The following is a 15330-nucleotide window of genomic DNA, read 5'->3' on the forward strand; positions in this document are numbered from 1 at the left end:
GAATGCTCAAACTACCGCACAATTGCACTCATCTCACACGCTAGTAAAGTTATGCTCAAAATTCTCCAAGCCAGGCTTCAGCAATACGTGAACCAAGAACTTCCAGATGTTCAAGCTGGTTTTAGAAAAGGCAGAGGAACCAGAGATCAAATTGTCAACATCCGCTGGATCATTGAAAAAGCAAGGGAGTTTCAGAAAAACATCTATTTCTGCTTTATTGACTACAACAAAGCCTTCGACTGTGTGGATCACAATAAACTGTGGAAAATTCTGAAGGAGATGGGAATACCAGACCACCTGACCTGCCTCTTGAGAAACCTGTATGCAGGTCAGGAAGCAACAGTTAGAACTGGACATGGGACAAAAGACTGGTTCCAAATAGGAAAGGAGTACGTCTAGGCTGTATATTGTCACCCTGTTTATTTAACTTATATGCAGAGTACATCATGAGAAACGCTGGGCTGAAGGAAGCACAGACTGGAATCAAGATTACTGGGAGAAATATCAATAACCTCAGATACGCAGACAACACCACCTTTATGGCAGGAAGTGAAGAAGAACTAAAGAGCCTCTTGATGAAAGTAAAAAGGAGAGTGAAAAAGTTGGCTTAAAGTTTAACATTCAGAAAACTAAGATCATGTCATCCCGTCCCATCATTTCATGGCAAATAGACGGGGAAACAGTGGAAACAGTGACAGACTACATTTTGGGGGGGCTCCAAAATCACTGCAGATGGTGACTGTAGCCATGAAATTAAAAGACGCTTACTCCTTGGAAGGAAAGTTATGACCAACCTAGACAGCATATTAAAAAGCAGAGACGTTACTTTGTCAACAAAGGTCCGCTAGTCAAAGCTATGGTTTTTCCAGTACTCACATATGGATGTGAGAGTTGGACTATAAGGAAAGCTGAGCACTGAAGAATTGATGCTTTTGAACTGTGGCGTTGTAGAAAACTCTTGAGAGACCCTTCAACTGCAAGAAGATCCAACCAGTCCATCCTATAGGAGATCAGTCCTGGATGTTCATTGGAAGGACTGATGCTGAAGCTGAAACTCCAATACTTTGGCCACCTGATGCAAAGAACTGACTCATTGGAAAAGACGATGCTTAGAAAGATTGAGGGCAGGAGGAGAAGGGGATGACAGAGCATGAGATGGTTGGATGGCATCACGAACTCAATGGAGATGAGCTTGAGTAAACTCGGGGAGTTGATGATGGAAAGGGAGGCCTGGCATGCTGCAGTCCATGGGGTCGCAAAGAGTCAGACACAACTGAGCGACTGAGCCGAACTGAACCATGCTATATGTTAGCGCCTCAGAACTTAATCTTCTCAAAACTAAAAAGGTACGCCCTTGGATCTTATCACCCATTTACCATTCTTCCAGGCCCTGGAATCCAACATTCTATTCTGTTTCTTTGCAATTGTTTTTTTTTTTTAATTCAAAGATTCCATGTGTAAGTGATACCATACAGTGTCTGTCTTTCTTTGTCTTGCACATTTCACTTAGCATAAATCCCCTCCAGATTCATCCGTACTGTCACAAATGATATTTATTTTTCTTATTGGCTGAATCATCTACACAAATCACTTTTCCTTTATCCATTCATCCATGGAAAGACATTAAGGTTACTTACAAATGTTGACTAGTGTAAATAATGCTGAAATGAACATGGGTATGCTGATATACCATGTTACGTTCCCACCACCAGAGTGTAAGGGTTCTGTTTTCTCCAAATCCTTGCTATTTGCTATCTCTTGTCTTTTTGATAATAGCCATTCTAAGAGGTGTGAGGGGATTTCTCTTCGAGGTTTTGCTTTGCACTTCCCTGATGATTACTGATACACAGCACCTTTTCATTATCTTCTGGCCATTGGTACATCGTTCTTTGGGGAAAATGTCTATTCAAGTCTTTTGCCCATTTTTAATTGCACTATCTTTCTTTGTACTATTCAGCTATATGAGTTCCATGTATTTTTTATATTAATCTTTCATTAGATATATAGTTTCTAAATATCTTCTCCTATTCTATAGGTTGCCTTTTCAGTAAATTCTCCTTTGCTGTGCAGAATCTTTTTAGTTTGATGTAGTCCCACTTGTTTATTGTAGCTTCTGTTGCCTACTCTTTCGTTATCTTATCCAAGAAATCACTGCTAAAACCAACTACGTCTAGGATCTTTTCCCCTAAGTTTTCTTCTAGGAGTTTTATAATTTCAGGTCTTATATATACAGTTTATCCATTTCAAGTCAATTTTTGTGAATGGTGTAAAATAGGGGTCCAGCTTCATTCTTTTGCATGTGGATACCTAGTTTTCCCAACATAATTTATTAAAGAGACTGTCCTTTCCCCACTGTGTGTTGTTGTCATCCTCATCAAAACTTAAGTGACCATATTATGCTTGGGTTTCTGACTAGGCTCTCTATTCTGTTCCAGCTCTTATGCCTGCTTTATTTGAGTACTGTACTATTCTGATTTCCATAGCTCACAATCAATCCTAAAGAAAATCAACCCTGAATATTCACTGGAAGGACCGACGCTGAAGTTGAAGCTTCAGTTGGATAGGACTAAGCGAATGAAGAACAACAAAGCTCATAATAGCTTGAAATCAGGGAGTGTGATGCCTCCAACTCTGTCCTTGTTTCTCAAGATTGCTTTGGCTATTTGGGTCTTTTATGGTTTCATATAAATTTCAGAATAGTTTTTATATTTCTGTGGAAAATGCCACTGAAATTTTGATAGGGATTGTATTGATTATATAGATAACTTTGGTCAGCATGAACATTTTTATATTAATCCTTCCAATTCAAGAACACAGGATATCTTTCAATTTGTGTGTGTGCCTACCTCAACGACTTTCAACAACATTTTATTAATCAGCATACAGGTCTTCAACTCCTTGGTAAAACTTATTTGTAAGTACTTTACTGTCTTGATGAGACTGTAAATAGGGTTGCATTCTTAATTTCTCTTTCAGATAGTTCATTATTAGTGCATATGAATACAACGACGATTTGTATATTGATTTTGTATCCTATACCTTTACCAACTCATTAGTTCTAACAGTTTCTGGTAGAGATGTTACAGTTTTCTACATATAAGATAATGTCACCGCAAACAGAGAAGATTTCATTTCTACCTTTCTGAATTAAATTCTCTTTTCTTTCTTTTTTCCTAACCTAATGGTTATAGCTAGAATATTTGGTACTTGCTACAAGACCTTTTAGAACTAACACCCAAAAAAGATGTCCTTTTCATTATAGGGGACTGGAATGCAGAAGTAGGAAGTCAAGAAACACCTGGAGTAACAGGCAAATTTGGCCTTGGAGTACGGAATGAAGCAGGGCAAAGGCTAATAGAGTTTTGCCAAGAGAATGCACTGGTCATAGCAAACACCCGCTTCCAAAAACACAAGAGAAGACTCTACACGTGGACATCACCAGATGGCCAACACCGAAATCAGACTGATTATATTCTTTGCAGCCAAAGATGGAGAAGCTCTGTACAGTCAGCAAAAACAAGATGGGGAGCTGACAGTGGCTCATCATGAACTCCTTATTGCCAAATTCAGACTTAAACTGAAGAAGGTAGGGATAACCACTAGACCATTCAGATATGGCCTAAATCAAATCCCTTATGACTATACAGTGGAAGTGAGAAATAGATTCAAGGGACTAGATCTGATAGACAGAGAGCCTGATGAACCATGGAGAGAGGTTCGTGACATTGTACAGGACACAGGGATCAAGACCATCCCCATGGAAAAGAAATGCAAAAAGGCAAAATGGTTGTCTGAGGAGGCTTACAAATAGCTGTGAAAAGAAGAAAAGTGAAAAGCAAAGGAGAAAAGGAAAGATATTCCCATTTGAATGCAGAGTTCCAAATAATAGCCAGGAGAGATAAGAAAGCCTTCCTCAGCGATCAATGCAAAGAACTAGAGGAAAACAACAGAATGGGAAAGACTAGAGATCTCTTCAAGAAAATCAGAGATACCAAGGGAACATTTCATGCAAAGACGGACTCAATAAAGGACAGAAATGGTATGGACCTAACAGAAGCAGAAGATATTAAGAAGAGGTGGCAAGAATACACAGAAGAACTGTACAAAAAAGATCTTCACGATTCAGATAATCACAATGGTGTCATCACTCACCTAGAGCCACACATCCTGGAATGTGAAGTCAAGTGGGCCTTAGGAAGCATCACTACAAACAAAGCTAGTGGATGTTACAGAATTCCAGTTGAGCTATTTCAAATCCTAAAAGATGATGCTGTGAAAGTGCTGCACTCAATATGCCAGCAAATTGGGAAATCTCAGCAGTGGCCACAGGACTGGGAAAGGTCAGTTTTCATTCCAATCCCTAAGAAAGACAATCTGAAAGAATGCTCAAACTACCGCACAATTGCACTCATCTCACACGCTAGTAAAGTAATGCTCAAAATTCTCCAAGCCAGGCTTCAGCAATACGTGAACCAAGAACTTCCAGATGTTCAAGCTGGTTTTAGAAAAGGCAGAGGAACCAGAGATCAAATTGCCGACATCCGCTGGATCACTGAAAAAGCAAGAGAGTTTCAGAAAAACATCTATTTCTGCTTTATTGACTACAACAAAGCCTTCGACTGTGTGGATCACAATAAACTGTGGAAAATTCTGAAGGAGATGGGAATACCAGACCACCTGACCTGCCTCTTGAGAAACCTGTATGCAGGTCAGGAAGCAAGAGTTAGAACTGGACATGGGACAACAGACTGGTTCCAAATAGGAAAAGGAGTACGTCAAGGCTGTATATTGTCACCCTGCTTTTTTAACTTATATGCAGAGTACATCATGAGAAACGCTGGGCTGGAGGAAGCACAACATGTAATCAAGATTGCTGGGAGAAATATCAATAACCTCAGATATGCAGATGACACCACCCTTATGACAGAAAATGAAGAGGAACTAAAAAGCCTCTTGATGAAAGTGAAAGAGGAGAGTGAAAAAGTTGGCTTAAAGTTTAACATTCAGAAAACTAAGATCATGGCATCTGGTCCCATCACCTCATGGGAAATAGATGGGGAGACAGTGGAAACAGTGTCAGACTTCATTTTTGGGAGCTCCAAAATCACTGCAGATGGTGAATACAGTCATGAAATTAAAAGATGTTACTCTTTGGAAGGAAAGTTATGACCAACCTAGATAGCATATTAAAAAGCAGAGACATTACTTTGCCAACAAAGGTCCGTCTGGTTAAGGCTATGGTTTTTCCAGTGGTCATGTATGGATGTGAGAGTTGGATTGTGAAGAAAGCTGAGCACCAAAAAATTGATTCTTTAGAACTGTGGTGTTGGAGAAGACTCTTGAAAGTCCCTTGCACTGCAGGGAGATCCAACCAGTCCATCCTGAAGGAGATAGGTCCTGGGTGTTTATTGGAGGGACTGATGCTGAAGCTGAAACTCCAATACTTTGGCCACCTCATGCGAAGAGTTGACTCATTGGAAAAGACCCTGATGCTGGGAGGGATTGGGGGCAGGAGGAGAAGGGGACGACAGAGGATGAGATGGTTGGATGGCATCACCGACTCGATGGGCATGAGTGTGAGTGAACTCCGGGAGTTGATGATGGACAGGGAGGCCTGTCATGCTGTGATTCATGGGGTCGCAAAGAGTCATACACGACTGAGTGACTGAACTAACTAACTAACTGAACTAAATAAAATGGCCAGAGTGGGCATTCAGCTTGTGTTATTTTCCTGAAGTCTTTCATTTCTGAAGGACAACTTGACGGGTGAAGTATTTTTTATTGACAGCTATCTTCTTCAAGAAATATGAATATATCATTCTACTCTCTCCTGGCATGCAAAGCTTCTGCTTGAAAAATTTGCTAATAGGCTTACCAGGACTACCCTGTAGGTAGGTACCTTGTCACCTGGTGGTGCTAGCAGTAAAGAACCCACCGGCCAATGCAGGAGACATTAAGGGTGGGTTCGATCCCTATGTCAGGAAGACTCGTGGAGGAGGGCACAGCAACCCACTCTAGTATTCTTACTGGAAAATCTCTCAGAGAAGCCTGGAAGGCTATAGTCCATAGGGTCGCAAAGAGTCTAAAGCAACTTGGCACACATGTACCTTGTTACCTAGAAGGTATCTCTAATTTTTTCTCTAACTGCTTTGAAAATCCTCCCTCTGTCTTCATCTTTAACAGCTTGATGATAATATCTTGGTGAAGAGCTCTTAGGGGTGAATCTATTTGGGAATGTTTGAGCTTATGCACCTAGATAGCCACACCTTCACCAGATTTGGTAAGTTTGCAGCTACTATTTTTTAGAGTAAGTTTTTTCTCCCTTTCTCTTTCTTCTACTTCTTCTGAGACTCCCATTACACAGATGTTGTTTCATTTAATGGTGTTCCATTATTCACATAGGCTTCTTCTGTCTTTTTCTAATTTCTTTTTTCTCCTTTGCCTGTATAATATCATGAGATTTGTCTACAAGTTCACAGATTCCTTCCTCTGCTTGACTAAGCCTGATACTGAAGTTCTCTACTGCATTATTCAGTGTATTCTTCAGGTCCAGAATTTGTTTTGTTCTTTTTATGATTTCTTTCTCTTCACTGAAATTCTCATTTTGTTCATGTATAGTTTTCCTAAGTTCACTGAACTGTTAATCTGTCTTCTCTTGAATTATCTGAGCTTCCTTAATCATTTTGAATTCTTTTTCAGATAACTCCCAGATCTCCATCTTTTAAGTTCAGTTACTGATGGTGCTAGTGGTAAAGAAGCCACCTGCCAATGTAAGAGACCAATGTAAGATGCACAGTGGTGAGGTTCACTGGGGTTCTTCTGCTCTCCATGGGAAAAACTCTACTGAGGAGAACATTCCTGATGCCAAACTGCCCTGGACTGGGAGATCGAGTGAGAGAAATAAAATGCCCCCTGTACTTTCCTGTGTGGCCAATCTTGGGTTTTGAGCTTTATGGGGTTTCTGATGCTTGTTCATCCAAATCCAGAGTTACCTGTGACATATTTTCATCATATTTTCATTTGCTATTTATTGTTTTTGCTGTATTTGCAGGGGAGATGAGCACTGGAACCTTCTACCCCTCCATCTTGCTGATGTAACCTTCTTTTAGACACTTTTTTACTTCTACTTCCAATGTGACTTGTTATAGTGAAGATTATAAACTCCTTTCCACTCTCCAAGTATCTGCTCTCTCTTTCAATTCAGTATCCAAACCTCTGAGTTTTAGCTGGAGGTTATAGATTCTAGCCCCCTTCACAGTAGTTACAGTCATATGACTAAGTTTTGGCCAACAGTATGTGAGGCAAAGTTGTCAATACAAACTCCAGGTCACATTCTTTAAAAAGGAAACTGCCCTCCATTTTCTTTCATTACCATTTTCCACATGCACATAAGGAAAATACCATAGGAAATGATGACAACAGAATCTTTTTCCTTTGATGACATGGTGGACAGATACCTACTGTCCAGGATCACCTGACCTGTCCATCTTCTGAATAGATATGTGAGAGAGAAAAAAAATCTATTTCATGGCAATATAGCAAATGGGCTCTGGAGACAGAATACCTAACTCAAATCCTGACTCCTCCATTTACTAACTACGTGACCTTGAACAAGTTATATAAGTTATTTTTGTCTAAGACTAACACTTTCACTTTCACTATCCTAATCTATAAAATGGAGATACCCATGCATAGTATTATTGGGAGAGTTAAAGGAGTTAATTCATGTAATGTGCCAGGCGAATAGTATATGCTATAAAAATGTCCGTTATTACTACTGTTGCTCAAGTGACGAGGGTACTATACTGGGTCACTGTAACAGCAGCTCAGTCTATCCCAACTAATACAGTTACCAAATCGCTGTAAATTCTTTTGGAAATAAGACTGAAAAGAGTACTATTTCTATTGCATATGGTAACTGGGTCTATTTATGTCAATGTATTGACGGCAGTTAGTCCCAGAAAAACAGAGTAAATGATATTTGGAAAAAGAATTGTTAGGAAAAAAGAAGGAACTGACTTCAGAAAAGCCTACTGCAAACAAGAAAGACAACTCCTTGGATAGGAAGAAGGGAAAATGCAGTTCAGCATCAGAGAGAAAATATGTTTTCAATTTTTAATCAAAGTCAAATATCTTCCTTTATAGGTATTTTCCTTTGGTTTCATACTCCAGATGTGAAATGCCATATAGCTTAGAGTATCTAAGACCTTCTTTTCTATTCCAATGATCTATTTTTATTCCATCAGCACTAAAAATCAATTATTACATTAATAACAATCTCACAACTAAAAGCAGGGAATATAAATCATCCTTGTTAATTTTCAAAATGTTCTTGAATCATTTATAGTAAAGACAAAGATACAGGGGAAAAAGAACTAAAATGGCTATCAACAGGAAATCAGTTAGGTAAATTACACATTATCTGTATGGTATAATAATTAAAATGTATGAGTCAGCACTTGCCATAAGGTTTTGGAATGTATATTCCAATAGGATTTATTTTGTTGGTCCTATTGCTCTTAAAAATGTGATCTTTCTCTTTGTGTTTTCTAATGCTTATTGTGTGCGTATGTATATCAAATTCATACACAAATAAACATACACATGCACCCAGAGGAAAGCTAGTGAATTTTATTCACTTATCTTGTAAATAGTACTTCACTGAACTTTTATTTGGTCTAAGATATATTTTATAATTGATTTGCTTCGATTTTCTACATAAACAGCAACATCCTCCACAGACACTGATATAACTTTTATCTCACTCTTTTAATGATTAGTATCTTTTCTTTCCCTGTCTTATTGATCTCACTAGAGCTTTCAAAACAATGTTAACTAATAATGGTTGAGAGATGCTTCCTCTAACACTTCATAACTATTTGTGATGCTGGTTACTGATCTGAGTTAGATAATACTCAGCCAGCTTGGAAAATATTTCTTGATTCATTAAGAGATTTAATCTGGAACTAATAATAATTTTTATCAACCCCTTTCATGGCATTTATTAAGATAATCATTATTTTTCTTTCTTTGACATATTGATAAATTTTCATTAAAGTCTTAATATTACAATAAACTTACTTTCTAAAATAATCCTTACGTTGTCAAAGTGTCTTATATCTCAAAATGCTGCTCAATTCAATTTGCTAATATTTTAGATTTTTATATTTATCTTCATTAGTGACAATGATCTCTAAATTGTTTCAGGTTTTGATTTCAGCATCATACTAGTTTCTAAACTTCTCTTTTATTTCCCATGCTCTGGAAAATCAAGTATAGGAAAATTTCTTGAAGGTTGATCTGAAGACAACTTGATTGCATACTCAGTTGCAGGTTTTCTACTATGTAAGTCAATTTTGAGTGAAAGTCACTCAGCCGTGTCCAACTCTTTGCAACCCCATGGACTACACAGTCAATGGAATTCTCCAGGCCAGAATACTGGAATGGGTAGCCTTTCCCTTCTCCAGGGGATCTTCCCAATCCAGGAATTAAACCCAGGTCTCCCACATTGCAGGCGGATTCTTTAACAGCTGAGCCACAAGGGAAACCCAAGAATACTGAAGTGGGTAGCCTATCCTTCCCTTCTCCGGAGTATCTTCCCGACCCAGGAATCAGACTGGGGTCTCCTGCATTGCAGGAGGATTCTTTACCAACTGAGCTATCAGGGAAGCCCAAGTCAATTTTAGTTTTTTATATTTCCATAAAATATTGTCCTTTCAAATATATTTTCAAATGTATTAATAGGAGGTATCTTTAGCTCCACTTACATTGACTGGCTCTCCTCTGTATAACTTACCAAGAACTTAAGGCACATTAAAATCACTCACTAACGCTGTGTTTCTAGCAATAATTATAGCTTTATCTATCTTTGTTTTAGTATTTGGCACATTTATTATCTACTTTGCATAAAATCGTATTTGCTATCTTGTTTTAAACATTTTGTTCTCTATGTATATACTGTAGGGTAGTAATGTCTTCCTCACCTGTTTTGAGCTGGGAACAACAGATACACAGTTGCCAATCGGTTTAAGAGTTCAATCTTACTATTTCAAGAGTTTCCAGGATCTATCTGGCTACTTAGATTTTGTTTTTAACCCAATCAGAGGGGCTCGTTTTTTACTGGGAATATTTTATCCATTTAGATATCTTATTACTGAAACTGATTTGCTTGTTCTTGCTTTGCATTCAGCATTCTCAGGATTTTGTACACCTTTGAAGTCTTCCTGATTTTCTATAGCAGCACTTCAAGAATTTTTTCCAAGAGAAACATACACATAATTTTATATAGAATTTCAAAGGGTTCTTAGTCTCTCAACTAGGAACTCGGTCTACAACTGGACTTAGTCTAGAAACTAAGAACCATGGATACCTATGGTTCAGTAGATCCTAGTCTATAGATCTTTGTTCTAGATGTTACTTTTACATTTTAAAACACATATCTGGGCCACTATTTCTATAATTACCATTTTATAAACATACCAATATTATAATATTGATAACTATATATGAATATAAATTATTAAAAGACCCAGTTTGTGACAGCTGTATATTATCTTTCATCAAAAATTAGTTGATATATTTCAAAATAACAGTAGAACAACTATTTAGTATTACATAATTTAACAATTTGCAAAATTAAATACAATTACTCTACTACCATGTCTTCTGCAAGCCTGATTTCTTAATTCATCACTAGCCTGACTGGAGTAATATTTCATGTAATTACTTCAGGAAGGGGACCTGGGCAATATGCTTCTGTACCCTTGCATATCTAAGAATATGTCACCTTTACATATAAGTGGCAACTAATAAGCATTCAGAAATCTTGAGTAAGAACTCTTTTCCTTCAAATCTCTAAGGATTGAGGATGCTTCACTATCTTTTGGCATTAAATGTTCAAGAGAATAAGTCTTGTGGCCAGTTTAATTCATTCACTAACAAATGTTAAAATGCACATTTATTACGTCTCATGCAATCTAATGGATGCTGAGGATAAAGTGAAGAAAAAAACAATAGTTTTATCTTCATGGAATTTACAGTCTAACTGAGGAAGATAAAAAATAACAAAAACTGATAAATGTAATGAAGCCTGATATGTGAGAAAGTGATGAAGAGGGAAAAAAATGTGTTTTCTGTATGCAAGTGTCATTTTTCTATGCAAGTGTCATTAGAACCCTTCTCTCACATCTTCTTCCTGAAGGCTTGTTAGTTGATACAAGTAACCATCTCTACTTCAGTGATACATCAGTCTGACCTTCAATCCAAAGCCAGAGATACTGCATTTCATAGAAGGGTGAATTAGAGCTGACACTCTTCTTTAATCTATCCTTTTCTCCACCACGTTTATTGCACATCCTATGTTTATTCCATGAGAATGCTCCTTTTATCAAATTTTCAGATTCAGTACAGTTTTTTTTTCCTCTATTTATAAAGTCTGTTGGTGATTTTAAATGCAATAAGAATGGAATGGAATTAGATCACTACTTTCACTTAGCTATTTTTAATCAAGTTCCAGACTTAGTCTTAGACTTTTATACCTTTTAAAGGAAGTTTGTAAATAATCCACTTTGATATTCTGTGTAGACTAAACTACTTTAATAACTACTTTAGAAATGAAATCATAAGAATATACTCTGCAATATATCAACAATAAAAAAACTAAATTTACTTAAAAATTCTCTTAAATCACTTACTTCAAAGAATTGCTCTTAATTACAAATAAAAGATCTTTTTTTTTTAAAAAGCGATCAACTAACAAGGAAGTACTTTAGAAATCTTAATAGTCTAGATTACTTTCTCTTTTTAATTTGCTAGCTCTTATCCAAAAAATTCTGCTTTTTTGTCCTCACATTAAGATGTGTAATCTCTTACTTCCTTTGCTTTGTACACAGTATTGTACCAAAATGACAAAGATTCAATTTATGATAATTTTGTATTTTCTATCAGGTAAAGAAAGCTGAGCGCAGAATTGATGCTTTTGAACTGTGGTGTTGGGAGAAGACTCTTGAGAGTCCTTTGGACTGCAAGGAGATCCAACCAGTTCATCCTAAAGGAGATCAATCCTGGGTATTCATTGGAAGGACAGATGTTGAAGCTGAAATTCCAATATTTTGGCCACCTGATGCAAAGAGCTGACTCATTTGAAAAGAGCCTGATGCTGGGAAAGATTGAAGGCAGGAGGAGAAGGGGACGACAGAGGATGAGATGGCTAGATGGCATCACCAACTCAATGGACATGAGTTTGGGTAAACTACAGGAGTTGGTGACGGACAGGGAGGCCTGGCATGCTGCGGTTCATGGGGTTGTAAAGAGTTGGACCCAACTGAGCAACTGAACTGAACTGAAGTAATGGTGCAAGTTTTGTTGAACATAAACAGTAACTTGTTTAGTGATTAGGCATTTTAACTTTTAAAAAGTGAAGTTCATTAAAAAACTACAAATGTAGGCTCAAATATAGTTACCTAAACATTTATAAGAATGTTTATACAGTTTTATATTTTGAAAATTTATATAAGCTATCAAATACTGTTTCTACGTGGTGCTGACAGTTTTTCACAATTCATATTAACACATGTGTAGCATATCCCACATTCCTTCCCTTAATCACTCAACTTTAATTTCTTCTATTTTAAGAAATATTTATTAACTAAAAAGTAATTTGAAAGCATATCATGTTCATTAGAGCCTTCTTTTGCTAGGGAGATGAACAAAGGCAAAAATAGATAGAGTCACACAATTCCAATAACCACGGGAAGCCAGCAAGAAGCATGTGGTCCTACCTTCAGGAGGTAAACTGTAGAGCTGGGCCACAGGTCCAGTCACAGGAATAACAGGCAACTGGAACTGGAAAGAACTTTTAATCGTTGGGAGCGGCAGGCGGTTTTTAGGAAAGCATTTCCTCATTATCAGACTGGAGGTGTTGACAAGAGGATCAAGGGTCCTTACTGCCAAACATTCCTGTTTTATAAGAAAAGAAAAGAAAAAAGATAATGTGCCTTTGGTGAATAAGTGAAACAATTTTATACTACTTCAGAAAATAATGTGTTAATACTTTTCAAAAGGCAAACATCACAAAACCCAATATTTTTAACATAATTATAAAGTAGCTTTGACTAATTTGAAATATCTCTTTGTAAGAACCTCATATGGCAAATTTGGCAGCAATTTTCCTCACACATCTTAACTTAACAGAAATCAGTACCATGTTTGGTTCCAGAAGTCACCAAAGCACTAATACATATGAGTGATTTAGGGAGCATTTTAGCAAGCCTAGGGCATAAAATAAAAATTTAATGGATAAAGAAAAAAAGAAGAAAAATTCACAAATTAAGAAAGGTGTAAGAAATAAAAAGGAATGTGAATTTAGCTGAGCCTTTCTCAGAATTCTTTCAGTTATCATGCAATAGCACCTCTAATAAATTAGCTGTTCAACTTTGAAAAGAATAGCCTGAATATCACAATTTTAAGTTTTAAGAATTTAATCTACTATCCTGGTATCTAATCTTAAGAAGGGCTCTGGAATAGGACATTTGAAACTATTTCATATAACACTGTTATTATTGACAATTGACACTTAGATGGCTTTAAATGGCACTTTGATAACCTGTGCAATTTTCAACAGAAATCTTCACATCTGACCTGTCAAAACAGCTGAAAAACTAAGACTCAGAAATGTTAAGTGGCATAAACCATCACCCAATCTCTCCTCATATACTATCTATTTTAGGAATAGTAAAAAATAAGTGCATATGACTGATCTACAATAGAAAAAGCTGAGTTAACATAAAATGTGTATTCACAAAGATTAGTTGTCATGTGTAAGACCAAGAGGGCACAATCAAGATGACTGGCTTGAATTTTCAAGAAGACAGATTTCATTCTAATAACTAGTCTTATAAAAATAAGAGTTACTTTGCAATATCCCCACTCCCCGTCATCAAGCGCCCTCTACAGAACCTAGAATACTGTTGAGAAGGTTTATGCATACGATGGCTGGCAGAACCAGAATCCCTAACTCCAAATTTCACTTTTGTACCTTCATTATTTAAAAATATTCTCTCCAGAAAAAAAGACACAGAGAACACTCACAACTAACATACCTCCCTTACCAGTCATAAAGGATTAATGAATATTTATGAAAGGAACATACAAAACTGAGTATAGATAACAGCACACCTTAGAAAACGTGGCTATACGGAATCCATTCCTGCCCAGGGAAGAGATTTATACATCTTCCTTCTACCTATGGGGGAAAAAAATCTCATCTTGCAGAGATATACACTAAGTACTTTCTCAAACTTAGTCTAAGGTCACATGTGAGAAATGATTGTGCCTTTTGGTTTTCAAATTTTTAAAATATATTTATCATACTATGTACTTTTAGAAATACTAAGTTTTCTTAAGAACCAAATCCTATCATTAATAGATTATCATAATAACAGGAAGAAAATTAAAAACTTACTTGTGAAGTGTTATAAAGAATTTTCATCCCATTGGCATCAATAAATGCTTTTCTTCCCAGCTTGATGTTCGTAACACTTTTTAAACTCTGTAAAATTCCTTTTCGAATGAGCATGTTTCTATGCCGACTGTCATGGCGGTGCCAATCTACATAAATTGTTAAAAGGACTTGGACATATCCTCTGTCTACAGCTCTCCTGGCATTAGTTTCTTTAACAAAAGAAAATTGAAAAAGAAAATTTTTAAAATAATAAGAGACACTGATAAAGTCAAATGGAAAACATAACCATAATATTGTAATGAGTTCTTATAATTCCTTTTTTCCAAGAAAAACTATAGCAACAACATATTTAAATATTTTTTTAGGTAACAAAATAAACATGACAAGTTCCAGATAGCAAAGTACAATTTTCCAGAAATCTGCCTATCTATTGTTTTGAGGTAAATAAATAATAAAATATCTTTAATACAATTAAGGTTGTATCTTTCCAAATGTTAATACTAATGAAAGTTTCATATATTTTAAAACCTATTAATATAATAACTTTGCTTACACCAAAAGGAATATATAAGCCTTTAACTTACTAGTTGTGACTATGGTTTTCTTAAAAGACACTATCATTATTACAACTTCCATTACAATCTTTGTGTGAAATTAACTTTGTAAGTAGACACACTCTATTTTGTGTCTAGGAGAACCAGTTTTGCTAAGGTGTGGCTATCAGGCAAAGCAAACGAGCTCTTCCAAACACACAACAGAGGTATTAAAGACCTTTCACTAAAGAAAGCACCCCTCCTACCCCCGTGAGTTTCTCCCAGCTCTCTAATATCAGAATATAATGTCTAAGAGGGCATTAAGAAGTTTGCTGA

At 36.5% G+C, this 15330-nt stretch overlaps 1 protein-coding gene across 5 annotated transcripts in view; it reads right to left on the reverse strand.

The window, feature by feature from the left end:
• The window catches only part of AGTPBP1 (ATP/GTP binding carboxypeptidase 1), a 198361-nt gene that overhangs the window by 108505 nt on the left and 74526 nt on the right, over window positions 1-15330 (reverse strand). For all 5 annotated transcript variants that reach the window (XM_065947297.1, XM_065947294.1, XM_065947296.1 and 2 more), the window contains 2 exons: window positions 14462-14670; window positions 12780-12957 (listed from right to left, as the gene is read on the reverse strand). In XM_065947297.1, coding sequence (XP_065803369.1) covers window positions 12780-12957; window positions 14462-14670 — 387 coding nt within the window. The remainder of the gene's footprint in view (window positions 1-12779; window positions 12958-14461; window positions 14671-15330) is intronic.

This window comes from Muntiacus reevesi, chromosome 10 (assembly GCF_963930625.1).
Source record: "Muntiacus reevesi chromosome 10, mMunRee1.1, whole genome shotgun sequence".
Lineage (NCBI taxonomy): Eukaryota > Metazoa > Chordata > Mammalia > Artiodactyla > Cervidae > Muntiacus > Muntiacus reevesi.